At 35.6% G+C, this 27,853-nt stretch overlaps 4 protein-coding genes across 11 annotated transcripts; 3 read left to right on the top strand and 1 right to left on the bottom strand.

Annotated features, from left to right (window-relative positions):
* Positions 1-953: 953 nt before the first annotated feature.
* On the top strand, positions 954-2,288 carry LOC125193658 (calcium-binding protein KRP1-like). Of its 2 annotated transcripts, none has more exons than XM_089056374.1 (2): positions 954-1,521; positions 2,153-2,288. In XM_089056374.1, the coding sequence occupies exons 1-2, from the start codon at positions 1,157-1,159 to the stop codon at positions 2,184-2,186; spliced, it is 399 nt and encodes a 132-aa protein (XP_088912500.1). In that variant the 5' UTR covers positions 954-1,156; the 3' UTR covers positions 2,187-2,288. The 2 variants fall into 2 exon arrangements, with proteins under 2 accessions (XP_088912500.1, XP_088912501.1); XM_089056375.1 differs by lacking the exon at positions 2,153-2,288 and adding an exon at positions 1,922-2,055 and having other exon boundaries at positions 956-1,521.
* Positions 1,928-5,913, top strand: LOC125193657 (G-type lectin S-receptor-like serine/threonine-protein kinase At4g27290). Of its 4 annotated transcripts, none has more exons than XR_016128852.1 (8): positions 1,928-2,003; positions 2,153-3,388; positions 3,508-3,606; positions 4,188-4,339; positions 4,520-4,742; positions 4,844-5,074; positions 5,164-5,320; positions 5,394-5,534. XR_016128852.1 is itself a non-coding variant. In XM_089056372.1 (8 exons), the coding sequence occupies exons 1-8, from the start codon at positions 1,973-1,975 to the stop codon at positions 5,694-5,696; spliced, it is 2,427 nt and encodes an 808-aa protein (XP_088912498.1). In that variant the 5' UTR covers positions 1,928-1,972; the 3' UTR covers positions 5,697-5,913. The 4 variants fall into 4 exon arrangements, 3 of the variants coding, with proteins under 3 accessions (XP_088912498.1, XP_047947451.1, XP_088912499.1); XM_089056372.1 differs by having other exon boundaries at positions 4,532-4,742; positions 4,844-5,081; positions 5,394-5,913; XM_048091494.2 differs by having other exon boundaries at positions 4,844-5,081; positions 5,394-5,913.
* Positions 5,914-7,763: 1,850 nt separating this feature from the next.
* On the top strand, positions 7,764-8,642 carry LOC125195176 (uncharacterized). The gene is made up of 2 exons (XM_089056751.1): positions 7,764-8,034; positions 8,428-8,642. Exons 1-2 carry the CDS (start codon positions 7,764-7,766, stop codon positions 8,640-8,642), a joined length of 486 nt encoding a protein of 161 aa, XP_088912877.1.
* Positions 8,643-12,414: 3,772 nt separating this feature from the next.
* On the bottom strand, positions 12,415-14,247 carry LOC125196568 (transcription factor bHLH112-like). Of its 4 annotated transcripts, none has more exons than XM_048095135.2 (7): positions 13,981-14,247; positions 13,535-13,892; positions 13,367-13,459; positions 13,198-13,263; positions 13,035-13,100; positions 12,897-12,947; positions 12,415-12,804 (listed from the first exon to the last, which is right to left on the bottom strand). In XM_048095135.2, exons 1-7 carry the CDS (start codon positions 14,160-14,162, stop codon positions 12,673-12,675), a joined length of 948 nt encoding a protein of 315 aa, XP_047951092.1. In that variant the 5' UTR covers positions 14,163-14,247; the 3' UTR covers positions 12,415-12,672. The 4 variants fall into 4 exon arrangements, with proteins under 4 accessions (XP_047951092.1, XP_047951093.1, XP_047951094.1 ...); XM_048095136.2 differs by having other exon boundaries at positions 13,367-13,456; positions 13,981-14,246; XM_048095137.2 differs by having other exon boundaries at positions 13,535-13,889; positions 13,981-14,246.
* Positions 14,248-27,853: the final 13,606 nt, after the last annotated feature.

Here is a 27,853-nt window from a genome sequence, read left to right as displayed (position 1 = left end):
GGTACACCTGGCTGTTAGCAATAATATAAATCGATGTCTATTTTGTTTCAGAGATATGAATTATTTATCAAAAATATTCACGGCAATAAATGTATATAACGAGAGATTGATTAATTCCTATAGCCCTGATTTTTTGGATTTATGTACAAGCCCACAATGATTTAAAAGACTAATTAAAGCAAATAATACGTGTAGCATTTCAAGAAACTGAAAAGGAAATCATCACGGAATGATTCAAACAACATATAAAGGAAGAGTAAAGAGATTTTTTTAGTAGTGTCAACGAATTGCCAAACATAGTTGCAAAATTCAGTGTATCAGCGTGATATAATACTATTCGATAACAAAAAAAAAAAGCTTAGGTAAACCAAATTATATCGACTTGCTTCTTAAGTTTAGGGAGCTTTAGTACTTTATTCTATGCAAATTTTAGTGCAATTAATGATGTATTTAAAAAAAAATTTCCTATATAAAGAAGAAAATTACAAATGATATCAAGAGGGCTCGAACTCGCCGTGCAATAATGTCTGACCTCCTTATTGCTAGGACAAAGGATATGGACCAATTAATGATGTAAATTGTAATCTAATCTCTTTTTAAAAAGCTTTGATTATGTAAAGCTCTATTATTCTTTTTTTAAAATTATGGGGTTTTTCCTTGTCTTTTCAGTCAAATGTTATGGCAAGAGACACATTGCATAATATTTGATAAACAAAATTATATTTCATGATTAAATACTTAGTTCTAAATTTTTTTTCTCAAAGTTGGAAAATTCATAAGTTTAAGGACGAACAAAATAGTTTATGGCGTTTTATGCAAACTTATTTGGGAAAGTGGTAAAAAAAAGTTAGAAACATAAAAAATTAAAAATCATCACCGCGTTAGAATTGTGTATAATTAAAAGGAAAAGGGTATATCATATATGGGCGCCGACAGAGAAATTTCCATTGCAATGGGATGCACATACGCAATTGTCGACCATTTCTACGCAATTGTGTACCCAAACTACTGTCAACTAGCTGTCCTACTCCCGCCCCTTCTTCTTCTACGAAACCCCCTTTCCCTCATCATATATTAACTCCGCTCCCTCTCGTCAAATCATCATCGCTAATTACCAACTATCTTCATTCCAAACAAACACTTTCACTTTACTTCGATGGCGTCGATCCAGCAACCAAATTTCCAAGATTTCTTCCCGCTCATGGCGGAGAAGCTAGGCGCCGACGGATTGCTTGCCGAATTGTGCAACGGTTTCCGGTTATTGATGGACTCCGAGAAAGGGGTTATCACATTTGACAGTTTGAAGAACAATTCTGCTTTTTTGGGGCTCCAGGAATTGTCTGATGATGATCTTTACAGTATGCTCAAAGAAGGGGATTTCGACGGAGATGGCGCTCTGAATCAGATGGAGTTTTGTGTCTTAATGTTCAGATTGAGCCCAGAGCTGATGGACCAATCTCAGCTTCTGTTGGAGGAGGCTCTTCTACAGGAGGAGGCTTTCCAAGATTTCAACTTTACTTTGTAATCATTTTGCTTTCCAATTCTTTATACTTTACCAATTCTTTTGAAGTACTGTAGTTAGTGGAGATTATTCCCATTTACACAGAAACGGACAGAATAAATTAAAAGATTCATTATATACACTGCATAGCTACATACACTATCTTCTTTTGTTAGTGTACACTGTAATTTGTGAACAACTGATTCTGAATGATTTGAGTTTTCCTACTTAGGTCTTAGCTTGGTGGATGTAATATTTGACACTGAGAGTTGTTTAAAGTAAAGAACTAGCTGTATTTAATTGCTGAATTTTGCAATGGTGTCATGTTACCTAACACAAAAAGGTCGTTTTCTTATGAGTATGCACATTATATAGAAATAACAAGTGGCTAAAATTTTATTCTTTTCTGTAACTACGCAGAAGTTGATTTGTATTGGCCTTTTTCACTCAGAGACTGGAATTCTTGACCACATGAAACTTCTGAGAGGAAGGGCCTCTAAATGTCAGCATCATCTTCTAAATGATTATATATTTTTCCTTGTAGAGCTTTGAATGATACTTGCTCCCAGACCCCTCAAATTCTTTGCAGATATAAGGAAATATCAGATTCCATGAATAATCATTTGTCTTTGTGTCTTCGTTTGTGTATAGCTTGTCTGTGGTTGAACGTTTATGCTCTCACTGATGGTATGAAAGCATCGCAGTCTCTTAGAGATGGTGAGACGCTGGTGTCAAATGGAGGAAATTTCGAGCTGGGGTTTTTCAGTCCAGGTCGTTCCAAGGACAGGTACTTGGGTATTTGGTACAAGAATATTCCTGTTAGAACTGTTGTTTGGGTTGCGAATAGGGAAAGCCCTATTAAGGATTCGTCTGGCTTATTGGTGATCAATAACACAAGCAGTCTGGTACTTTCGAATGGATCTAACAGTGTGGTTTGGTCAACAAGTTCAGCAAGGGTGGCTCAGGATCCATTTTTGCAACTTCTTGATCTTGGAAATCTTGTTGTGAGAGATACGAAAGATGAAAGTGCTGATAATTACTTGTGGCAGAGTTTTGATTATCCATCTGATACAATGATGCCAGGTATGAAGTTAGGATGGGACTTGAGAACTCGTCTTAACAGGCGTATTACTGCGTGGAAGAGTTCTGATGATCCGGCTCCTGGAGAATTTAGCAGTGGTGTGGAACTTGATGCGTATCCACAGTTAGTGATGTATAGAGGCACCAGAGAGTTTTACCGAGGGGGTCCATGGAATGGTCTGAGATTTAGTGGTGCTCTTTCGATGAAAAAGAATCCTGTTTACGAGTTCAAGTTTGTATCTAACAAGGAAGAGGTTTACTATACCTTTCAACTCCTGAATAAATCAGTGATTACAAGGCTTGTTGTGAATGAAACCGCCATGGCTCGCCAGCGGTACGTATGGGTTGAAACAGAGATGTCTTGGAAGCTGTATTCTTCAGTACCACGTGACTACTGTGACACTTACAGTTTATGTGGTGCTAATGGATTGTGTGTCATCAGCGACTCACCTGCTTGCCAATGTTTAGAAGGTTTCAAGCCAAAGGTTGACAGTAGCTGGAAATCTATGGACTGGTCACAAGGATGCATCCGAGAGGAGCCTTTAGACTGCGCTAGAAAACATGATTTCATCAGAATTTCGGGTGTGAAACTTCCAGATACTACACATACATGGGTAAATGAAAGCATGGATTTGAAAAAATGCAAGGAGACATGCTTGAAGAATTGCTCTTGTATGGCTTACTCAAACTCGGATATTAGTGGACGAGGGTCCGGATGTGTCCTTTGGTTTGAAGATCTAATTGATATTAGAAAGCTTTCCGATGGTGGCCAGGATATCCATATGCGGGTGCCATCTTCAAAGCAAGGTGTGTTTTTCATAACAGTATCAGTAGGATAGTGCTACGACTCAGCCCTGTCTACAAACCATGCTCCATGAGGGTACATATTTTCTGTAGTGCTGATCAAGATCAAATACTTTTGGCAGTAAACAGGTTGCGGCTGGTAATATCTGTGGTTATGGTTCCTATATGTGTATTGCTTCTTCTTACTTGCTATCTTTTCAGAGGAAGGATGAAAGGAAAAGGTAAATGCACTGATAAATTTCTGTCTTCTCTCAGCGTTAGAAGACATTCATTTGCCATTTTCTCTTTCGGAATTTGCTTGACTTTTTTCTTCATGTCTAGACTATATATTGATATTGATCATAATACCAACAAGCTAAGACTCTTAAACCTGTTCAAGAAATTGCTACAATATTCTCTGCTGGCTTAACATATTTTTGGCAAATGCTAGAATGTTCTGATATTCAAAGAAAGTAAAGAAAAAATGAAATCCAGAATATAAGTTAATGCACATTTAGATCATGCACAGAAGAAGAAGCAGCAGCAGCAGCAGTAGTACAGACATATTTACTTGGAGAATAAATAGTTTCTTAAGCTTTGGCTTTAAAACACTTTCATGACATTTAGAAAGTAACAAACAGCATTTCAAAAAAAAAATCTGATTCGTTCGTTTTTGTTAGTGATGTTCTGACATTTGTTACTGTTATATGCATTCGTTATGATTGTGCTGTGCCTGTAACCAATTTACATCTCTCGTGTCCAGCAAATGAGTCTTCAAATACCAGAGAGATTATTATTTAATAAATTCTTCCAACATCCACAGATAAAGATGAAGGACAAGTTGGTCACGGTGCTGTTGCTGAAAGAGAAGATCTTGGCCTACCCTTACTTGACTTGGCCACAGTAGCCCGGGCCACTGGAGATTTCTCGGTGGACAATCAGCTTGGTGAAGGTGGGTTTGGACCGGTTTACAAGGTGATGATCTTACCATAATTTTTGTTCTCTTGATAAATATAGAACTCAAATAATATGGAGAAGAGACACGAGTCCTAATATATGGAATTTGTGGTCAGTCGGTATTTTGATACTTAACTAATAATGGAGTATAAGGGAGTGAATGTCTTTCGGAAATGAATCTACTTACCCACTTACTAGTCCAACTTTCAGGGTGTACTGATGGATGGGAAAGATATTGCTGTAAAAAGGCTTTCTAAGAGTTCAGGACAAGGGCTAGACGAGTTCAAAAATGAAGTAAAACTGATTGCTAAACTTCAGCACAGAAATCTTGTGAGGCTTCTGGCTTGCTGCATTGAAGAGGATGAGAAAATATTGATCTATGAATACATGTGCAACGGAAGTTTGGACTCATCTATCTTTGGTTCGTACAATATATTTCTGTCATTGCCTTGTAGTTTAGTTTGCACAGAGTCTGTCAGTATATAAAAAGATTATTGCATTGACTTGATTATAACATATCAGATCAATCAAGAGGGTCACTATTAGATTGGACCCAGCGTTTCAACATCATATGTGGCATTGCTCGGGGTCTTCTTTACCTTCACCAGGATTCGAGATTGAGAATCATCCACAGAGATCTCAAGGCTAGTAATGTATTACTAGATGATACACTGAACCCGAAGATTTCTGACTTCGGGATGGCTAGACCTTTTGGTGGAGATCAAAGTCAAGCCAAAACCAGAAGAATAGTTGGTACATAGTATGTGATTCAACTTATAACATAGTAGTAAGATTTATATTCTATGGTTTCATCATTTTATAATGTGAATGGTTTCCTGCAGTGGCTATATGGCACCAGAATACGCCTTATATGGTTTGTTCTCGGTGAAATCTGATGTTTTTAGTTTTGGCATTCTACTCTTGGAGATTGTGAGTGGAAAAAAGAACACTACGAGATTGGACAATCCACATAATTACCACAGCAATCTAATAGGATATGTAAGCAACTTGAAGGATAAGGAAGAATTATTTCATCTTCTTCATTTTCTAATAAGGCATTTTGTCTGGCTAGGTATGGCAAATGTGGAGAGAAGGCAGGACGCTGGAACTGATTGATCCTCTGTTGGATGGTGCACTCGGTCAACATGAAGTGATGCGGTGCATACATGTAGGTCTCCTGTGCATCCAGCAGAATCCAGATGATAGACCAAATATGTCAACAGTGGTGCTGATGTTGAATGGAGAGAGTATGTTACCCCAGCCGAAGGAGCCTGCTTTTCTCATAGATGTAATTCCAAGTGCATGCTCGTCGTCCCCCACGAATGCATCACATTCGGTCAATGATATTACCATCACTATGATGGAGGGTCGTTGAGTTGATTGGTAGAGCTTGGTTATCTCTTTTCGGGCATAGATGGGATCGGTGCATTGTTTTGTAGGAAACTTGAATCTTCTAATCCTAGTACCTTGTGTTCATGTTTATATATTTCATTCTTGGATGTACATGACTTGACCATAAGAGTTTTAGTTAAGGTTTAGCATGTTTAGGGACTGAAATAAACATACTGCTGTTAGTGACATCAGTTCATTTATGTCTTGTATTCGTATATGTTTTCCAAGTTTCGTAGTTCTATCTGTAAGGTTTGATATAGTATGCAACACACTTATTAAGTTTCTGATAATCAATTGGTTTTACAATATGGCCAAATTATATTAAGTGATATTTTGATAGTTAACATGGTTGGAAGCTTATTGATGAAATTACATCTGAAATACTATGAACTACTATCTTATTGCTTAAGACCAAATATCAACATTAGGATTGAAAAATCAAATGATTAAGATTGACAATCGAACACTGAATTAACTTTGTAGTTATTAGCTACGATTTAGTTTCTGTTTGAATTTTTTTCCAATATTGTAAACATTTTCAAATGATTAAGATTGACAATCGAACACTGAATTAACTTTGTAGTTATTAGCTACGATTTAGTTTCTGTTTGAATTTTTTTCCAATATTGTAAACATATTCCAGATATCTTATAATAACTCCCTAGAAGTTCTACATCTTTATTTGTTAAGAATGACATCGTCCACATGTTTAATTAATACTACTATAATACTCATTCGTCCTATAGAGATAGACATCCCCTTTTACCTATGTTCCATAGAAATAGTCTATATCCATACATAAAAATATTTTCATAAATTATTACCGCTGATAATTTGGGTCCCACCATCCACTAACAATATTTCAACTATTTTTTCTTTTCTTTTATTTTACGAATTATATGTAGTACTCCCTAGTCCTAAGTTACTTGAGTAGTATTCTATTTTGGATTGTCCCAAGTTACTTGAGTCATTTATGTTTTTGGCTAAAAACAAAACATCTAATCACACACTTTACTCTTTCTTTTACTTTACTCTCTCTTGCTTTACTCTCTCCTCAACTTTATTTTATTTAACTCACTAAACACAACTTTCTTAAATCTCGTGCGGAAAAGAAACGCATCAAGTAACGTGGAACGATGGGTATTAAAATTCGCATCGATCCTAAAATGTCTAGTTCTATGAGACGTAGGGAATACATTTCACATAACCAATCACTTTACTTAGTTACACATTAATTAAAAAATTCGATTAATTTTAGTGATAAGTCATGCCATCACTCGCAACATAAGAGTATCCACAATAGGGGCGGCCGCCCCGATCGCGGCTAAGCCGCGGCTGTCTATTGTGGTGGAAGCGGCCGCCTCGGAGGCGGAAGGGCTTTCGCCCCGAAAGCGCCGAGGACGAGCCGGAGGAGAGAGAAAAGCGGCGGCCGCCACGGCTATCTATTGCACGGCGAAACCGCCGCGGCGGTCGCCGATTTCCATTTTTTTTTTTAATTTTGAATTTTTAATTATTTTTATTATAAATATTCTATCCATTTTCATCTTCTCTCCACACACATCTTCACACCCATTTCACTTTCTATCCAATTTTTCTATCTCTAAAAATTTGTGGATTTCCATTACTATTTATGGATGATTTGTGGAATGAAGCATGGGATTCTTTGATTCAAGAGGTGCAGAGGGAAGCCGACGAGGAGGATGAGGCGGCGGCAGAATTGGAGGCGGAACTGGCGGCGGCGGCGATCCCTCGTGAGATTCGTCATCGTCGGACAATCCCACGAGACCATGTCGGAGCGGCTGAGCGGCTTATGGCAGACTACTTTAGCGCTAATCCCCGTTACCCAGCTGAGATTTTCCGTCGGCGTTTCAGAATGTCGCGACCGCTCTTCACCCATATAGCGACGACATTGGCGGACCGGTACGGTTGCTTCAACCTCCGGAGTGATTGCACTGGCCGGATCGGACTGTCTACTTTTCAGAAATGCACCTCTGCAATAAGGCAGCTTGCCTATGCCGGACCGGCTGATATGTTTGACGAATACCTACAGATGGGTGAGACGACTAGTCTAGAGGTGCTCCGACAGTTTTGTAAGGGCATGCGGGAAGTCTTTGGTCCGGAGTTCCTACGAAAGTCAACCTCTGATGAGTGCCAGAGACTGCTAGATATGCACGGTGCGGTGCACAGTTTCCCAGGGATGATGGGCATCATTGATTGCATGCATTGGGAGTGGAAAAACTGCCCGGTGGCGTGGAAAGGCCGGTTCACTACTGGTTTCAAAAGCAAACATCCTTTGATCCTGGAAGCCGTTGCTGGCTACCGTTTGCGGATCTGGCATGCGTATTTCGGTGTTGCAGGTTCGAACAACGACATCAACGTTCTGCAGTCGTCGCCTCTCTTCAATGATGAGTGCCGGGCAGAGGGTCCAGAGATCAGTTTCGTAGCAAACGGCACGCAGTATCGCGGGGGATACTATTTGGCGGATGGAATATACCCTCGTTGGCCCGTATTCGTCAAGACACTTCGCCTACCGGCTGGAGCGAGGAGACAATATTTTGCGCGAAAACAAGAGGCCGCTAGGAAAGATGTTGAGCGAGCTTTTGGTGTGCTCCAAGCGCGATGGGCCATTATACGCTGCCCGGCACGAGTTTGGCACGAAGATGATGTCGCGAATATTATGTTAGCATGTATCATATTGCACAATATGATAATAGAAGATGAAGGATTTGCTGCAGAACGTTGGACACCGGAAGATGGTGCAAGTACAAGTCACGGCGTTGCCTCCGCGCAGATCCGGATGGGTGTACCACGTAGTAATGAATATCTGATCCAACGTTTCGCTGATATACGCAGGAGCACAACACATGACCAACTCCAGGTCGATTTGATTGAAGAGGTCTGGGCACGTAGGGGAGGCGGCGTAACGTGAAGAACATGTGTGATTTTCCGTAGATCAAATTTTCGTTGTAATTTTCCCCTTACTTTAATCCGACGAAAATTTAGTTTTCAATTTTAATTTGTTTTATTAGCCGTTTTTATCTAATTATTTTTAGTCCGATAATTTTAATTGTAATTGAATTAAAATATACAACAAATAAAATAAAGTGAAATGTGGTTAAAAAAAGTGTCCACTATTGCTGCGGAAACTTTTTTTTGTGGCCGTGGACAAATATAATGTGGCTATGGACAAAAAACGTAAAAGTGTCCACCCTATTGTGGATGCTCTAATAAGGCCTCCCCAATCCTTCCAAAAATACCTCTTGCCATATTGTTAGCCAACCTCACATCTCTCCCACAACCCTCCAACAGCCCGCAGCCCTCCCATTTAATTCATTCTAATTGTTGGTGTTTATCAAATATTAAAACTGTCGGAATCGTGTTTGGTCAATGGACTTTGACCAATATAAATGTGACGAGACATTTAATTTTGTAAAATTAAATGCAATAGCGACGATCTACTTTTGGAGTAGATGTCCGTGGTATATTCATTTTCTCTAAACCGATTCCCGGTGAATGAGAAATTATGAATTAAAGTTTGTCACAGTGCTGAGCTATAAAGGAGCTATGAGATAAAACCAAGGGATTAATTAAAAGAGTTAAGCATCCCACATTATTACGTGTAATAATTATAGTGGACCCAAGTGCACAACGGGTGCTAAAAGGTCCACGACGGACCCCGACATATAGTGGGTCCCAAGAGGTCCACGACGGACCCCGACGCATAGCGGGTGACAAAAGGTCCCCGATGGACCCCAACGTATCGTGTGACCAAAAGGTTCATTATGAACCCCGTCGTGTAGCGTGTCCAGGTGCATCAGTCTCCTCTAGCTCCCGTAACGGCTAGTAACCCCCGGCGGTTACAGTCAAAGCCATCATGGCACACATAATGACCGTTGACTCCATCAATGCCTAATGAGTGGACTTGGCCTATAAATAGGCATGCATCCATTGCATTCTACACACAATACTAGACACAACAAGATTGCATATCATTTTGCATAGCTCTCTCCCTCTTTGTGCATAGTCTTCCATCGAAGCTCTGCCCTCGCCATCATCTAGTTCGCCAGAGCTTGCTATGTTTGCGGTGCTGCAACGAACAAGACGAAGCCGTTTTATCTTTGGGGACAACAAGCCAATCCGAGAGCATTATCAGAGCATATCTCGTCTTGCGGAAAGAGGACTCCTCGACTCGGCTTATATCTTTACAGTTTATAGTTTTGATTATTGTTTTTGTTATTTCAATTTAGTTTATTGTACTTTTTATCTTCGTTCTTCATTTGGGTTGTATTACGCTTGGTTAGTGTATCTTCGTATATTTGCATGATTATTGATAGTAGTTATTAATAGATATTTGTATTAAATATATTTCCATAACTATAGTAGTTATTAATAGATATTTGTATTAAATATATTTCCATAACTATAGTACTAGTATATTAATACTAGCATATCAATACTAGTATATCATGATTCCTAATTTTGTGGGAATAGTGAGATTATATAATATTGGAGGGGAAAACTGATTTATGTATTCAAGCGTGTAAATTTTAATGTGTGTAATTAGTCCCATAATTTAGTTCCATAATTGTAGTACTTCATAATTCATATCATAGTTTGAAAATTGATTTGTACATGCAAATATGCAATGCGTGAGTAGTCTTTCCATTATTTAGTAAACTTGGCCCGGCCCAGCCCACTTCCCAACTGGGCCCAGGATCGGGCTGGGCCCATCATTTATTCCAAAACCCAGGCCCGGCCTGGCCCGGACCGCTCCAGACATGGGCCTAGGCTGGGCTGGGCCTAAATATCACCGGGCTTTACTGGGCCCGGGCCGGGCTGGGCCGGGCCGGCCCACTTGACACCTCTATCTTTGTATCACAGAATTATTCAAAGAAAAATCCAACAAAAACAATAAATACGAAACTTATTAGACAAACAAAAGGAGAAAAACTTCTACTACAATTAAAAAGAAACGATTTCGGAGAATGAGAGCTGTGAAGAAAATGAATGCAATGAGTTGTATATATAGTGTTGAAGAAATAAAATTCGGGACGGTTCTCATTCGGCCCACAGTAGGTGCCGAGAGAGCGTCGTTCCAACCGCCATGCGCCCACTCCCATGCTCGTCCCATCGGCCACCGCTGAGTGCCGCCCCACTGCTTATGGCGCGCAATAGGCGCCGTATCGCACGGCGGTGGGATAGCTCCCTATTGTGAATGCTCTTAATATGTCAAGGGTTTAGAGAGGCGAGGCAAGAGATACGTAAGCATGACGTGAAGGACAATGTTTTGGATAAACTTTTGTGGAGAATGAACAGATCGATCAAATATGGTTCGTATATGCTTCTAAGGAAAGCAATTATTTCTACACCTAAGAATATAATCCCAGATACTTGAATCGGGGCTATGTGCAGTATCATTGCATTTATTCTAATAATGTTTGTGTGTTTATGAGTTATTATTGCATAAAAGAAAAGGAGAACCATAATAACTAAAAGTTGATTCTATATGATAGTTCAGAAATTCTCATAATACAAATGAAAATGATCATGTCCCTTTTCTGCATTTTAGTTATAATTCAAATTACTCGTTTCATCCTAAATAATTGGTGTCTTAGATGTGCCAAAACTCAAAACAACATATATACAAATGAGGTAGGTAATTATTTGTAATCTTGTTAATTCTAAAAAAATATATGTGAAGAATTTGTAACTAAATACTTATAAGACACCTCCAAGTGATATGTGAATAATGTGATGATGAATGATGTTGCGTCATTGATATTGGGTTTCCATATACATATGTTTTACTTGACTTGCACACTAATTTGTACCAATCGAATTAGTGGGAGACACTATTACATGAGTAGTACTAGTATGAAAATTACTATACAAAATATACTGTGCTATATATGTTGACATTTTACTTCTTAAGTACTGTAGAAATGATTCATTATTCCTTTCTTATTCGTTTCAAAAAACTCATAGCTTTCCATTTCTCTTGTTCACTAAATTGATATTTTTTCTTCATCTAGAATAAAATTACAATTACGGATTATTTTGGATGAAGAAAAAGGAATATAATAGGAACATCATATATCAAACTTTAACATTTTACAAGCACATGAAATACATTCTCTTGATATGTATGATCATGAGCCTCGTGTACAAATCAACAGGAATGCTCTATTTTACTAATGATTAACCTCAATATAATTTATTACTAGTGATAATTACTAGATATATAAACTAATTTTTAAATAGGCGGTGGATATGTATGTATGATGAGCATCATGGCCTACTTATGGAAGAAATAATTTTAAACATTTAATTTATAATAAACCCTAAAAAGGAGGGTGGCCAATGGCCATTGGCACATAGGCCCCACATTCCCTTCTGACTTCCCACTCATATATTATTATTCCAAACATATAATTAAAACTTAAAAGTCTAGATTTTCAAATCAAATGAACTCCCATTTACCCTACTAGAATTAAATTATTCCTTTTCATTTCTCTTTAGAAATATAATACCACTAAAGCTAACACTGCCAGCTCTTTCTCACCACCACCAAAAGCTCCTTTACATTGTTATCCTTTCCCTTTTCTGCTCATTTTTTGCTACAACCAACAAAACTTTGATACTCTAATTCATGAAATATTTATAGTTTTGAATTAAATCAAATTCAGGGACAACATAGAGCATTATGTAATCATTTCTAAGCAACGCTTTTAATCATAATTTTTCAATTATTACAGGGTTATATATAATTAACATATTCTGCGAACAGTTTGTTCCCTAGCTAGCAAACTAATCTTTTGGGAAAGCTGCATCGCTTTGGCCAAAAAGTATACTTGAAACATTTTATCATGTAGTCTTTCTGTCTCTGCATTTGCTTCTCATCTACCTGTGAGCTGCTACTTAGATATTAGTGGAGTTTGATTAGATGAAGACTTGCTTGCTTATCTGAATGTGCCACCAAATGTAGGAGTCCAAAAGTCGACTGATGTTTCGTGCGTCACCGGAAAAGTGCTCGAAACTGGCACCAGACATAGCCCTCGGCTTCTAAGATCTTTCGATTTTTCTGGATTATTCTGCCATAACAATTTTAATAAAATGTTTTAAAGTTTGAATCATGGTATGAATGAAGATTAGTAATTAGCAATTTATTGGAGATTTTATGTACCTGCTGATTGTGCATGGGAGCTCCATTTTTCATGTAGGGTGCACTTAAGGCCTTATATTTCATATAAGAATATTAATTTCAGTTTATTTATAAATTACTATACTTAAAATGAAGCTGTGATTGGTGAAGGAGGCTTACAGTGAGTTGTTCGTGGAGAAATTTGATGTATTCAATCGCTTCAGAGAGGACGGAAGCAGTATCGGTCTGAAAATTGTTTCAAAATAATAAGTAACTTGAAAGAAAAGAAAAGAAATTTTATGTTTGATTTTGAGTTGAAGAGATTAGAGATGAAGAGCTTTACCTTTCCAAAAGGCGAGACCAATTGTTGAAGTGCCGTTATTCTGTCTCCCATCTTCTCTTTCCTCACCTAATCCAGAAATCATTAATCTCATTCTCAACTCAATAATGAAAGGAAAAGAAAAGCTGAATTTCAGAGATTCATCTTTACCAAAAGCTCAACATATGCATACCTTAAAAGCTGGAAAAGGCGGTGGTGTTTCGCTTCGCGCCCTTTTATTCGTGCTGTTTTTCTTGGTTAATTCCCGCCCTCCGTCCTTGCCCTGCTGATTCACACAAATAATATTGATGCGGGGAAATGGAAACAAACCCTAATCTGGTAAAGTAAGATTTAGAAATACCTTTGGTTTGGCATCCAAGGATGGATTCTGATTTTGTAAGGGCGGGAAAAAGCTGGATGTCATGGGGGCCGGCGCGTTCCAGAAGGGAGTGACATGCAAATGGTGATCAGCCTGGGGCTGATATGGATAATTCGATATGGTTGGGTTTTGATAGCTAGAGTGCTGCTGATTTTCCGATAACAAGAGGGCGTAGGCAGCACCGGAGTCCACCTGAAAAGAGGTGCTTAAACTCCGCGATGTGACGGTGCTGTCGTTGGAACTCGCCTGACTGCTAAAGTGGGGCTGAAACCCGCGGTTTATTTGAGAGGATTCGGAGGCGATGTTTGAAGTTAAATCGGTTACCCCTTTTTCATCTCTACTTTTCAATCAAACCAAAAAATAAATAATACAGTACTCCTCTGAATTGAATAGAATTATATAATGAAAATAGTGAAAGGAAGGCTTACAATAAAGCTTGGTTCCAATCCAAATCCAGGCCTAATCCCATCATTTGCAAACCGGTAGAGGTGGTGGCGGAATCCGACGGCCAACCGTAGCTGGCGATGGCATTTAAAGTGGTGGAGGTGGTGCTGCTCATTCTTGGTGTATCCCACCAGCTTCCGTTTCCTGCCTCCAACTCATCTGCCATGCCTGCAATGATCACTTTTTTATTTTCTCAACCAAACTCGCTAGCTCTTACGCTTCAACACTCATACTCCTATTTATTAGTATAACGAAAGCATCATTCTATTTATACATGTACTTGTCATTTCAACAAATAAATATCACAAATTGTGGTTGACTTTTTTTTCCAACTAGGTCATCTTCAAAACAATTTCCCTTCTTAGTCAATCATATTTTTTAAATATTGATATCATTCAACAAGAATTTGTGCATATCTAGTCATTATCGTATTAATATGATACAGATTAATTAAACACAAAATATGACATACTGTATTACTAAGATTTATGGAGTATAAACTTTTAACTACTACAAATATTTATGATATAATATTATAATTTTTAAGTAATAATTATATGATGATTCCGTAAATTTGTAAAATACGTAAACATTAGGGTCATGCTTAGTACATAAACTAAAATAGTGTATTTTTTAGAATTCAGAGGCTAAGGCAATTAAACTACTGTAAATTAATCAAAAAAATTTGCTGCTTGAGGAATGAGGACTAAACATGAGTTAGAAATTAATGTACTCGTAATTCCTTCAAACAATACAGATTATACAGTACTCATGAACCTAACGTTAATTAGAGGCTGAAAAAATAGAGGATGAGTCCAATCAGAAAATTGCTAAAAATTAATATTATATGTAATATAAGCATTTCTTGTCATTTAGTATCCTTAGTATTGAGGAAGAAATTAAAGGGAATTTCCACACCAGTGGTGGAGTCAATATCAGTGACTAATAATACCACCAGATTCAATTTCACAAAAGCCATCATTTCTCTCTCTCTCTCTCTCTCTCTCAAACAGACAAACACAGGAGCCCCTCTCCTGAAGGCTGAAGGTTGAAGGTGGTGACGACAATATCAACAAGTGTTTGTGTGGAGACATCAAATTGAGAACGGAAATAGTTTCAATTTTGTCATTAAATATACTTACTTTATACAGGACAGGAGGACCATGCTTCCATTATCCAGACGTAATGGATATATGTCAGTTTATTGGTCTGCTTGGCACAATATATTCACCCCCCTTCTAATTATTTGTATTCATATCATAGCAATATAGTATAAAGTAAAAATGCATTGTCGTCTCTAATACTACTTATAATTTAATTAGCTTTAGTTTTTGATGGTTAATTCTTTTTTGTTTTAAATCAGGTGGCAATCTAGCTATTTTAATTTTTTGCATATATATAGCTAAAAATCTTATTAATGTTGATTTTTTTGGTTTACAATTGGATTGCAGTAAATGGAAAAGGATGTGGCAATAGTCAATATGCCTCTCCACATTAGTAACTACTATTTCATGTCCTACTTGATTCAATTATTAAAAGCCTCATTTTTACATTATACTTATATAGTGGAGTAGTATTATCAAAACTACACATGATATAATATGATACGGTCGGCATGAAATAAAATTAAGTTTGTTGTTGTTGTTGAATGCTTGCGTTTATTATGACGTCATAATATATCGTACAAAGGTGTGATTGATATATTCCAGTAGCGGTAAATAGCATTATTATCAAATCCAAGTATATGCGTATAATGGCTGGCTTTATAAACAATATTTGAAGTCTCAACACATAACATTTAGTACAAATCATAATGAGGTTGGATATAGAATGAACTTTAGATTTAGTCTTTGAAAAATGCATTTTATATATTTTAAATTTCTGAATTAAGAAAAATATTGTTACATGTATATTTTGAATTAGAAAAAATATTGATCATTTAAATTTCTTAATTTTCATTTTATCCCTTGAACTTTAAAAATGACATAAAAGACTTTCTTTTATTTATTTTTTCTCATAATTTCTCCTGTATTTTCTTTCTCACGTAACTTTTCTTCTCTCTCTCTATCCTCTCTCCTCTTTTTTCATACTACTCCCTCCGTCCCACAAAAGATGTCACACTTTCCTTTTTAGTTTGTCCTACAAAAGATGTCACATTTTCTCTTTTGGAAAAAGTTTCTTCTCACATTAATTATAAAATTATATTTTCTCTCACTACTTAACACACAAAATAACATCTCCTAAAATCCTGTGCCATTTCTCAAGTGTGACATCTTCTCTGGGACGGAGGGAGTACTATTTAAATGACACTTATTTAGGTAATATTGTCTTGGCTTGAACAATATGAACAATCTTTAACAACAAATTATATTGTTGAAGTCAACATTATTTATTTTCTTCGAAAATTACATGTACCAAACCACCTTGCACAATCTTGAAGTATTTTCAAACTATAGAATATTTATCAATGAGCAAATTATACTAGTACAATTTTTATACTAATATCTAAATTATGAAAATTTAATTGTTATATATATAGTAGCACATGAAAAAAGAGGGGAGAGAGAAGATAGTTTTTATTTTTTTTATGCTCAGGGGTGTAAATGAAAATTAAGGACCTAAAATAATACTCATTTTTCAAATTCAAATACCTCCAGTGATATTTTTTATAGTTCGATCCTAAAAGGTACAAAGTGCAATTTTGTAGGTACCAAATTTGAACTTCACTTTTTAAAGAAACTAAGTTATAGATTAGATTAATTACTACTCCCTTCGTCTCAAGTAAATTAGGTCACTTCTTTTGGACACGGAGATTAAGAAATTGTGTTGAATGAGCTAAATGATAATAAAATAAAATTAGATGTTTTGTTTCTTATAAAAATTTTTTTTGAAATGACCCAAGTTAGTTAGGATGGAGGGAGTGTTGTGAAATTGCCATAATTATTTTGAATTCATAAATATCCAATCGTAACCTTGTAATTTACAAACACACGATATATTTTTTGTTTCTTCCTACGTAAAATTTAATTGAAATATGCTAACAATTCCATAAAATAAATTAACCGATGTCAAATTTACTTACTTAATATAGAAAAATATTTAATGCGAAACATATGTAAAACTATAAAATATTTATGGAAGAATATGTAGTACTGTTTTACACAGTAACGAGGGTGAGACTTTTGAATTGGGTGTTGGCTGCCGTCAATCCTTTTGACCTTCGTTTCTCATTTTCAACAAACAAAACAAGTCAACGAGTGGGATCCACGCGGCAGCTGCGCGTGCGGGTGGAGTGCCCCACTCCGACTTTGAGGAAACAAGAGTTCAATTGCGATTTGCGACGTAAACTAATAATGATGCAATGAATTTCATCCCCGTAAATACATTTGAGTTTATGTGATAGTTCACTCAAATTCAGGAGAAACAATTCAGATTTTATTCAATTTAATAAATTATTTCACCAGCTTATGATTTTTCATAATTCTTGATACCAAACAGTTAACTCCGTAATAAATTACTCCCTCCGTCTCACAAAGATTGCCTCACTTTGACCGGGCACGGGTTTTAAGAAATATAATGAAAAATCAGTTGAAAAAGTTAGTGGGAGGTGAGTTCTACTTTTATATATTAGTTTTATAATAAAATATGAGTATGAACGGATTAATGGAATACTGAACAGTTAACTCCGTAATAAATTAATTACATAAGTCTCGAGCGACATTATCACTTTTCCTAAAAAAACTATTCAAGACTAAATTTGGACTACAATTGATCTTAATTTTATGATTTAGGATTATTACTATTATAAAAATAAGAGTCCTATTATCCACAAATCCACTCTTAAAGACCGAACCACCGAACCCTACCAAATTAGGGCTTTTAGATCTAGTTTTTTATGGATAAAATACAGAAATTTATAAATTATTTTCGCCTTCATCACGAGCCTATTTTAATTCATCCGAAGGTAAATAAGTCATACTAACATGTTACGAAGATTTAACTTCGTTCCAGAATGTATTACTTCATTCTAGTAGGTTTTTACTTCATTCTAGTGAGTTTTTACTTCATTCCAGTAGGTTTTTACTTCATTCAGTACGTAAATGTGGTTTCGCCGTTGCGTGTCGGTCTTTCTCTCTACAATATCTATCACCAACGCCATGACGCTAATATGGTTTAATAAACACATTGAATAATGTAATAAATTGTTGGAATGAAGTATGTGTAGAAGCATTTGAAGTACAGAATGAAGTAATAAACCTATATAATGAAGTAACATGGGCTAGTAATGAAGAAGAAAAAAATTTCGCAGCAGCACATCTCATCAAAAAAACTAGATCTAATGCTTGTCGGTCTTTCTCTCTACAATATCTATCACCAACGCCATGGCGCTAATATGATTTAATAAACACATTGAATAATGTAATAAATTGTTGGAATGAAGTATGTGTAGAAGCATTTGAAGTACAGAATGAAGTAATAAACCTATATAATGAAGTAACATGGGCTAGTAATGAAGAAGAAAAAAATTTCGCAGCAGCACATCTCATCAAAAAAAACTAGATCTAATGGCCCAGATTTGGTCTCTAGTTTATATATATATATATATATATATATATATATGGGTCACTCACCCCTTAAAAGGCCTCATAAGGGGGAGAGTTATCCACACTTATATAGATTAGATTGGATCATCACCAAGTCGATGTGGGACAAAATTGAGAGAATTTAACACGCCCCCTCACGTGTGGGCCGGAAAGGACATCGGTCTTCCATCACGTGGGTAGGCAATGCAAGAGATAAGAGAGAACCATCATCGATGTGGGCCGGAAAGGACATCGGTCTTCCACTCGTGAGGTAGATAAGAAATAAAGAGAAATTCATCATCGACTTGGGCCCGCTCTGATACCATATTAGAAATGGGCCACTCACCCCTTAAAAGGGTGCGATCATATCATAACTCATATTTATGTGATAACCTAATAACCCTATCATTTTATGGGTCAAAAGTATCATTTTTACTAAAAATGATATTTATACACGATAAAATGATATTTTTCCAGCATGCATAAAATGATACTTTTATTCCATAAAATGATATTCTGTCTATAAAATGATACTTTTCGTCCAATAAATGAGGGTTATTAGATTATCACCATAAATATGGGTTATGATATGATCACATCCCCATATAGGGGTATATATATGTTATATATAAAAATAAAAATAAGAATTAATATGTAAAGTAGTAGTGAGCAGTGTTCCGAAATTCATTAAGACCAACCCTGTCCGTCAATATGGAAATATAAAAAATATTATTACTGTACTAATCCATATGAAATATCCAACATTCATGAAACACTAGAAAAGGAGAAGAAGCTGACTTTTGGCAAAAGTCAAGATTGAGCATAATGCAAGCTAATAATTCTTGTGTTATGCGGTTGATATTAGTCAATATGGATTTATGACTCAACGATTTGACACATTTGTCTCCTTGACATTCTTTTCCCCTTTCACATGTTCAATCTCGTCAAATATTAATAATCGCGTAATGATGGAGTACTAATCTTTGATCATGAGGTTAATTGCATGCTTGAACGAAATTAATTTTGTTCAAAATTGGCTGTTTGATAGGATAAACCTCCTATCGAGCTGATCGGCGATCGATAAATATCTGTCGCAGGCGAGTGCCCGACTCGCCCGTCAAGCAAGACGGTTTTATCACTTTGGAGAAGCCAATGAACGATAATTAATATTGATATTCTTGATTGATTTCTCAAATGATTGCAATAACTCCTATTTATAATGCTAATAACTAAGCTTTTTTTTTCTTCTAATAACTAACTTAATAAACAAGAAAACAAAGATATGGAAAAGATACGCAAATCTCTAATTTAACTAACTTAATAATGTCAATGCTTGTATCAACTCCCCCACGGTTGAAATCCACCTTGTCCTCAAGGTGGGAACTCGACAACCAAATCTGGTGTTGTGCGAGGAACATCATCCGCCAGGCAGCGGCGCAGCTTGGTTTGAGATGGTATAACTAGTTGTTGTGCGCGGGTGGATTCCCGTCAGCAAACGACGCAGCTATGGATCGATCGGTGTGACTAGTTGTTGTGCGCGGTGGATTCCCGTCGGGCAGTGACATAGCTGTGATTCGATCTGTGTTTTGGAGGGTGAGATCGTGATGAAAGCACCAATTTGATAGGATAAACCTCCTATCGAGCTGATCGACGTCCGTAGATCGGCGATCGATAAATATCTGTCGCGGGCGAGTGCCCGACTCGCACTCGCCCGTCAAGCAAGACGGTTTTCTCACTTTGGAGAAGCCAATGAACGATAATTAATGTTGATATTCTTGATTGATTTCTCAAATAATTACAATAACTCCTATTTATAATGCTAATAACTAATTTAATGAACAAGAAAACAAAAATATGGAAAAGACGCAAATCCCTAATTTAACTAACTAAATAATGCTAATGCTCTTACACATTAAATACATGATCCTATTGATCCCTAAATTTTTATGGTATTTAAGTTAATGATCTCTCAAAAAATACTACTACCTCCGTCCCCCAAAATTTGATACAGTTTACTATTTCGGTCCGTCCCTGAAAATTTGATACACTTCACTTTTACCATTTTTGGTAGTGGATCCCATATTCCACTAACTCATTCCTACTCACATTTTATTATAAAACTAATACTTTAAAAGTAGGACCCACATCCCACCAACTTTTTTAACTCACTTTCCATTACATTTCTTAAAACCCGTGTCGGGTCAAAGAGTAGCAAATTTTGGGGGACGGAGGTAGTACTACTTAGTAATTAAACTTAGTAATTAAACTAAAAGAGATGATATCATTTGAAGTCATTTTAAATTATTTTTAAGTACTTTTTTTGTATTACTATTGAAAAAAGGTGACGTAAGTCCTATCTACGTAATATATCGGTATGAAATGTAGCTTACAGATAGATGTGATGAAATCCATCTCATCATTTACGTTTTCTTTTTCGATGAAATACAATGCTCAAAAACCATAAATAAAGGGCGAGCAAATTAAAAATGAATATACGGGACAAACACAATCCATACAAACATCAAATTTGGGAAGCGCACATACAAAACATAGGACACGCACCAATGCTCGAGCCAAATCCACTAAAGTAGTTAAGTAGTGCAATGAAAAATCAGTATTAATGAGTAACACACAAGCCAACTGCATTAACCAAAGCCAAACAACGGAAAGGGTGACACATGAAACACATGCAACATACATTATCACAACTACCAATATCTCTAAGATACACATGGACAGTGGCGAAGCCGGGGGACCGACCCTAAACCCATATCGAAAGCTCGTAATAATCAATACAGCAGTAGTAGTAGTATTTAATATTTTTAGGGAACCCTCGTCTCTCTCCTATCTTCTCATCTCTCTTAGTCTTAGGGAACCCTTATTCTCACGTTACCACGGCAAGAGAACATGACACCACAACACCAACAAGTTAAAGCAAATAGAAGGCATCCACAAGCCAAACAACCTTAGGATTTTGGGAAATGATGCTAACATTGGAAGGCTATTTAATTATTTGGATTTGTATAAGTAAAGCAAAAGTAATACTACCTTCATCCCACTTTAGGAGTCTTGTTCACTTTTTTCACACTTTTTTTATAAAAATCATACTACCTCCGTCCCCTAAATTTTGACACTGTTTACTATTTCGGTCCGTCCATGAAAATTTGACACACTTTACTTTTATCATTTTTTATAGTGGACCTCATATTCCACAAACTCATTCCTACTCACATTTTATTATAAAACTAATATTTTAAAAGTAGGACCCACATCCCACCAACTTTTCCAACTGAATTTCCATTATATTTCTTAAACCTCGTGTCGGGTCAAAGTGTGTCAAAATTTGGGGGACAAAGGTAGTAATAAATAGTTAAAGTAGAGAAATGGTAAAGTAAGAGAGAGAATAATGTTGAGAAGACAGGGACTCCTAAAGTGGAACAGAGGAGTATATAATGTTGTAATGAATGAATCGACTAAAAATGAGGTGGCTCGAACCAAACAGTGTGTAACCATATTTGCAATCAGTGGCGGACGCAGGATTTTGATACTGGGGGGTCCAAATTACTAGTATTTCTTTCGTCCACAGTACAAATTGTTTCATCTTTCTATTTCTGTTTGTCTACCAAAATTAGGCTCATACTACAAATAGAAAGTCATTCCTAATTTATATACTTTACCTATTACGAATTAAAACTCGTGTCGTCCATTAATGAGAATATTTTTCACGGATGAATGAGTATTAACAATTGTGTATGTTTTTAGTGTCAACGGGGTCATAAACAGTCCGATAATAACATTATAGAGCTACGAGATAGAGATGGATGATGAGAGAAAAATAATTTAAGAATGAACAATATAAACTAATGATACATTTCTTTATAATCTTACAAATAACAATATTTACATAATAAAATTACTATAGTGAGAAAATAAAAAATGTATAAATAAATTAATTAGTAGCTAAGAATTTACTATGGGAATCATAAAAATAAACTGTTTACTAGAGAGATATGAATTAGTATAAGAAAATTTATGAAAATGGCCCAAAAACAAAAGTGGGGCTGGTGGAATTAGATCTCATGCTCTGGTGGTGCCAAGGCAGCTTCTCAAGCCAACTAAGCTAAAGAGTGAACTCATTTTGTATTGTATGCATACGTATAATATAGTAATAACGCAAATTGTTGGGGGTTCCAAGGATCCCCATCAATGAGTGTAGGTCCGCCTCTGTTTGCAATAATTTATTCATTGCCAAGCAACCAATCCTGAAAGAGAATCAGTGGGCAAGAACCATGATGAATTTGTAAATTACTATACTTGTTATATACTAGTACTAAAAAATGGAGTACTTTACTTTATAAAATTTAGTTGATCAATTTGAACTCTATGTTTTGGGAAAAAAAGATAAAACAAATTTTGTCAAACAAATAACTTCAGCAGAGTGAGAACAACCAGTTCTGAAATTTCATGTTCATTTTGGAACTATTAATAAAAACAAAAATAAATCACACACAATAATAGAAGAGCATGAGATGATAAGATATTTTGGTCTAACCAGGTCAATGCAATGCGCGTAATGAAATATGCGAAATTAACGCCACTGAAAAATGCATATGCTAATCATGTCGTTTCTTTTCGTGGAAATTACTCGGAAAACAATGTATCATAATTAGTCATCATGCTACAATTTTAAGGTTTGATGTTACATGGGCTTTGAGATCCCGGATCCAAATTCGTGCTACAATTCGAAATGTTGGGAGATTAATAAAATATTTTATGATTTTATTTAATTAGTGTCATCACTTTAAAAAAATCGTTTGAGAGTTACATTTCGGTAACGAGCACTTACTAAAAATATTTGGGCTCGTGCTGTCGAGCAAAACATTTCGTCATTCTTATCCAAATGTAAAATATAAGTATGGGACTATATATGTTAATTATCTCCAACCCCACCTCCTCAATTAAACAAAAAATTGATCATTCTTGCAATTAAACGACGAACACAATGTTACGCATTTTAAGAAATCAATCATTCAGACCGTACTCCAAATGGCAAGTTTTAGAAAATAAAAATTGATAATTAAATGATGAACATGCATATAAAATTGATTCATTATTACCCGGCCCCAACGATCTTTTCCTTTAGAAAACTTCTTTGAAATTTCGTGAATGTTTATTTGATCAGTTCTTAAAAATTCTATTGAGGGGCGCACTTCTTTGATTATAATAATATAGTAAGTATTAAAAATCTACAACTGCGAAAGTACGCTTGTAGTGTCAGGTGACCGTTTAATGTAAAATTTATTTTAAATTCCCTTGTTGATTATACGCACTGGCGGATCCCGAGGGAGGGGGTGTTTGAGTAAAAATTTGATGGTCATGACATATCAAGTGGCATGATGACTTGGTACGTCCCACTGATTGCTATGTGACAAATGTATATAGTATGATTCTAGATATTTAAACTATATATGGTATTTAGTTTAATCCTAGATGTTTAAACTATATATAATATTTAGTTTTCAAGATGGAATAAAGTTTTATAATTTAAAAACTTTCCAAGTTGTTAAATGGATTGTAAATACACCCACGGATACTAACATCATTTATTTTCAATATCGATTCACAATAAAAGTAATTGATTTAAGATCTAATGGGATTATTCTACTATTTTTTTTATGGAGTAATATATTAGATAACCATAAGATAATTAATTAAGATTTTGTATTTTTATCATTTTTTATTTATATATATAAAGGTTTGTGTTAAAATGACACCACCTCTTAAAGTAACGCATACCAGCATTCTTAGCCAATCATTTGTACACATGGACGAATAATCAGTTGTCGTGTGACAATCATAAAAAATGCTTAAGAGTAAATTTTCTCGGACTGCAATATCCAATACGCTAGATTGCAATTTTTCCCGCAAACAATATCCAATACGCTGGACTACATCTATAGATTGCAGTCTAATGTAGATTGCAGTCCAGTGTATTAGATATTGCAGTGTAGCATTTATAATATTGCAGTGTAGCGTAGTGTCACAGTGTCACTTTAAGAGGTTTTATCATTTTAACGCACCCCTATATATAAAACCACAGATAAAACAAAAGTAACTTTTTAAAATTTTGTGCATATAGTGCTAGCAAGATTAAAGTTTATGGTTTAATTTATCTTTACATTTTTTATTTATAATTTTTACATATATGAATATATGAGTTACATATATTCATGTATATATACTCCATAAAAAAAAAAAGAGAATGGTTCTATCATATCTTAAATTAACCACCATTAAATATATACTTATACACATAGGGTAGTGATAAAATGCAAACTTATATATTGTACAAACTCAAAACTCTTCAACACAGCTTCAACACAGTTTCAATACAATATCAACACAGTGTAAAATTTCAATATTTTAATGTCAACACAGTATCAACACAATATCAACACAGCATCAATCATTGACTACCGTTGAAATTCTGTTGACATTTTTCTGTTGATGTTTTTTTGTGATCTGTTGACATTTTTCAATGGTCCAGATCATAGTTTTGAGTTTGTACAATATTTAGAGTTTTCATTTGATCACATCCCTATACAAATATACATGTATTTTTCGTCCATTTAACAACTTGGAAAGTTTTCAAATTATAAAACTTTATTCCATTCTTGAAAACTAAATACCATGTATAGTTTAAATATCCAGAATCCTACTATATCCACATGTCACATAGTAATTAGTGGGACATACCAAATTTTTACTCGGGGTCGCCCCCTCCGTGCGACTAATTTCCTCTTATCTGGACGTAAATTTACCATGTCCGCCCCCTCCGTTTGCCCCGACGTCGCCCCGAAAATCGAAAAATTTTGTCATTTTCACCCTAAACCAACCCACTAATAAATATTTCGCTCCCTCTATTTATGAATCCCGGATCCGCTATTAATTATACGATGTAATTAAAAAGTAGTAGTCTAGTATATTAAATACTACTACTATCGTTTAAAGTAAACATCGTGAAACGACTCCAAATTAATTTTCCCGTTTCAATTCATAATAGAGTTTTGAAGACCTCAATTTTATAACATTGTAATCGACCGAATAAATATTTTTTTTATCACGATTTTTTTTTTTGTAAGATGAATGTTGTGTGAAAACCAGTTTTGACTTTTGAGTCATTTTCCTGTCCATTAAATGTATTCAAATCTGAAATCGAGTGTAACTACTTGTGAGCACATGGATCTCTGCGTGCTTGGTAAAACTTCATATGCTCAACCTGGTAACAATTCATTTAAGTGGGGGACAACATAATACATCGATGTATTAGTTTGAAAAGGTATAGGATTTGTGCAATTAATTATTTTATCGATATATAGTTTCAATGTACACAACCTCAAGAAACCCACAATTATTTTAAGGTTTACAATGCTCGAAGCATGATGTCATTTTTGAATCATTCACACATTTAATAACCAGATTGCAGACACAATATCGTGAAAAACAATCGAGTGCCTCAAGTTTCAACAGTTCCATTTGACTTGTATTCAGTAAAGAGACTGCACAAAAAGTATGTATGTAGGTGGCCAGGTGGGCCTTGGGGCTCATTATCTTTTTATTTTATTTCAACATTATTGTTCACACTCCCTACTAGCTTTATTATGTACCTATAGTGGGCCCTATGTTAATTGGGCTTATGGCCCACATACCATTTGGGCAAACTGAATGCTCAACACAAGTTTCAGAGTACATCAAATGGGCCTTTCTAGGATACCAATTACGCATACATGTGGACAAGACCCGACCCGGAAAAAATCTTGGACTTTTTTGTAATTTGAACAATAAATTCTTTAATCGACTCAATGATTTTTATATATACTAAGAACAATCACTATTAATAAAATCACTTTTATTCATAATAGCAACCATCTCACAAACGTCAACCTTCATTTTCATATATCATAATAGCTAATAAGATCTAGCCTAAATTGAGTTGAAAATTTATCGGGTCAAAAATTTCAACCCAACGAGCTAATCGGTCCACAAAATTTTTATTCCTGAAGATCTTATATTTATAATATAAATATATATGCAAAATTAAAAATATTAATCATATGACAAGAATAAATGCAAATGTGGTTAAGTACCTCTAGTAAAAAATCATGACATGGTATGAGTTCAAGTTGGAAGAAGTTGTCTAGGTTTGGGCCTCGTGGCCAGGTTTAGCCGACTAATTGTAAATCAAATAGTGTTATGTTTATCCCTATGGCCTCTTGCATTTTTTGTCTGACTATTGAAATTTCAATTAATCATTGAGCTATAACATCAAATATCTCGTGCTTGGTTAATTTCACTAGAGTCGGGTAGTTTGAAGCGGAGGTACATGGATTAATAGGAGCTAAATTGATTGAAATTTGGGCTTGAAAATCAAAGCCCATGTGCAATTGTTTTTACAGCCCAAGGCTCATCTCAGAAAAATTATTACTGCTATGTTTCATCTGCAATTGATTAAATTGGGACATCGCCTTTGTGGTGCATTCATCAACTGCGTGGACTTCATATATTCACATGTATTGATTGAATCAATCGTTTTAGGCTTGATTCTGAGTAGATATTTAAGAGTTGTTGGTGGATATAGTTTAGTTGATGAATGGAAGCTTGTGTGTGTGTTGAGGGTCGTTGTTGGTCAGGTTAAAAACTGCACATGGTTGACAACTTACATATGATTGTAACATCACAAGCTGCCCCTTTTAACATCGATAGTTACTTCACTTGTTCAATCAAATGTCACGCATTTAACACTCCCTGTCTCCCAGCTTGTACTCTACAGTTGTCCGCTTCTGACCCTGACAAGTTTCCCCGTTGTCGTTTACTTCTCCTTACATAATCAAAATCATTTATTTGAATCTTCATTGCCAAATTTTGTTAACTGATTAATGGCTTTGAGATTGGAGAGGAAGCACTACTGTGAGCAAGCATTGCATGATATTTTCATGCAACATGACCTTACTACACTATCTTTTCATCTATTTGTTGAGAATAATAGTTTTATGATTTTGCAGAGTGAGGGACCTATCCTTACTCTGTGATTGCTCTTGCTCCCATCTTTCCGCACATCGTTTTAATTCATTAATTTTACTATAAACTAGTGTTCCCTTATGCAGACATGTGACATGTATAGGGGTCCCATGTATTGCTCGAAATATATTTTCACTCGTCCAATTAAAAATAAAAAGCTTTTTTTTTTGGATTGTCCCATAAAAAAATTTAACAT

Source organism: Salvia hispanica, chromosome 4, assembly GCF_029641045.1.
Source record: "Salvia hispanica isolate PSC_SH4W2 chromosome 4, Shi_PSC_v1, whole genome shotgun sequence".
Lineage (NCBI taxonomy): Eukaryota > Viridiplantae > Streptophyta > Magnoliopsida > Lamiales > Lamiaceae > Salvia > Salvia hispanica.
Note: the sequence above shows the minus strand (reverse complement) of the source record. Positions and strands in the feature narration are given on the sequence as shown.

Bases quoted from the DNA above. Each gene is read 5' to 3' on its own strand.
- LOC125193657 (XM_048091494.2), top strand. From the start codon at position 1,973: ATGAAACTTCTGAGAGGAAGGGCCTCTAAAT. The intron at 3,389-3,507 runs GTGTGTTTTTCA...TACTTTTGGCAG, and splicing joins GGTGCCATCTTCAAAGCAAG to TAAACAGGTTGCGGCTGGTA. The intron at 5,082-5,163 runs GTATGTGATTCA...GGTTTCCTGCAG, and splicing joins AGAAGAATAGTTGGTACATA to TGGCTATATGGCACCAGAAT.
- LOC125195176 (XM_089056751.1), top strand. From the start codon at position 7,764: ATGGGTGAGACGACTAGTCTAGAGGTGCTCCGACAGTTTTGTAAGGGC. The intron at 8,035-8,427 runs GTTTGCGGATCT...ATATGATAATAG, and splicing joins GGAAGCCGTTGCTGGCTACC to AAGATGAAGGATTTGCTGCA.
- LOC125193658 (XM_089056374.1), top strand. From the start codon at position 1,157: ATGGCGTCGATCCAGCAACCAAATTTCCAAGATTTCTTCCCGCTCATG. The intron at 1,522-2,152 runs GTAATCATTTTG...GTTTGTGTATAG, and splicing joins CAAGATTTCAACTTTACTTT to CTTGTCTGTGGTTGAACGTT.
- LOC125196568 (XM_048095135.2), bottom strand. From the start codon at position 14,162: ATGGCAGATGAGTTGGAGGCAGGAAACGGAAGCTGGTGGGATACACCA. The intron at 13,893-13,980 runs GTAAGCCTTCCT...TTGATTGAAAAG, and splicing joins GATTGGAACCAAGCTTTATT to TAGAGATGAAAAAGGGGTAA. The intron at 12,948-13,034 runs GTAAGCCTCCTT...ATGAAATATAAG, and splicing joins TTCTCCACGAACAACTCACT to GCCTTAAGTGCACCCTACAT.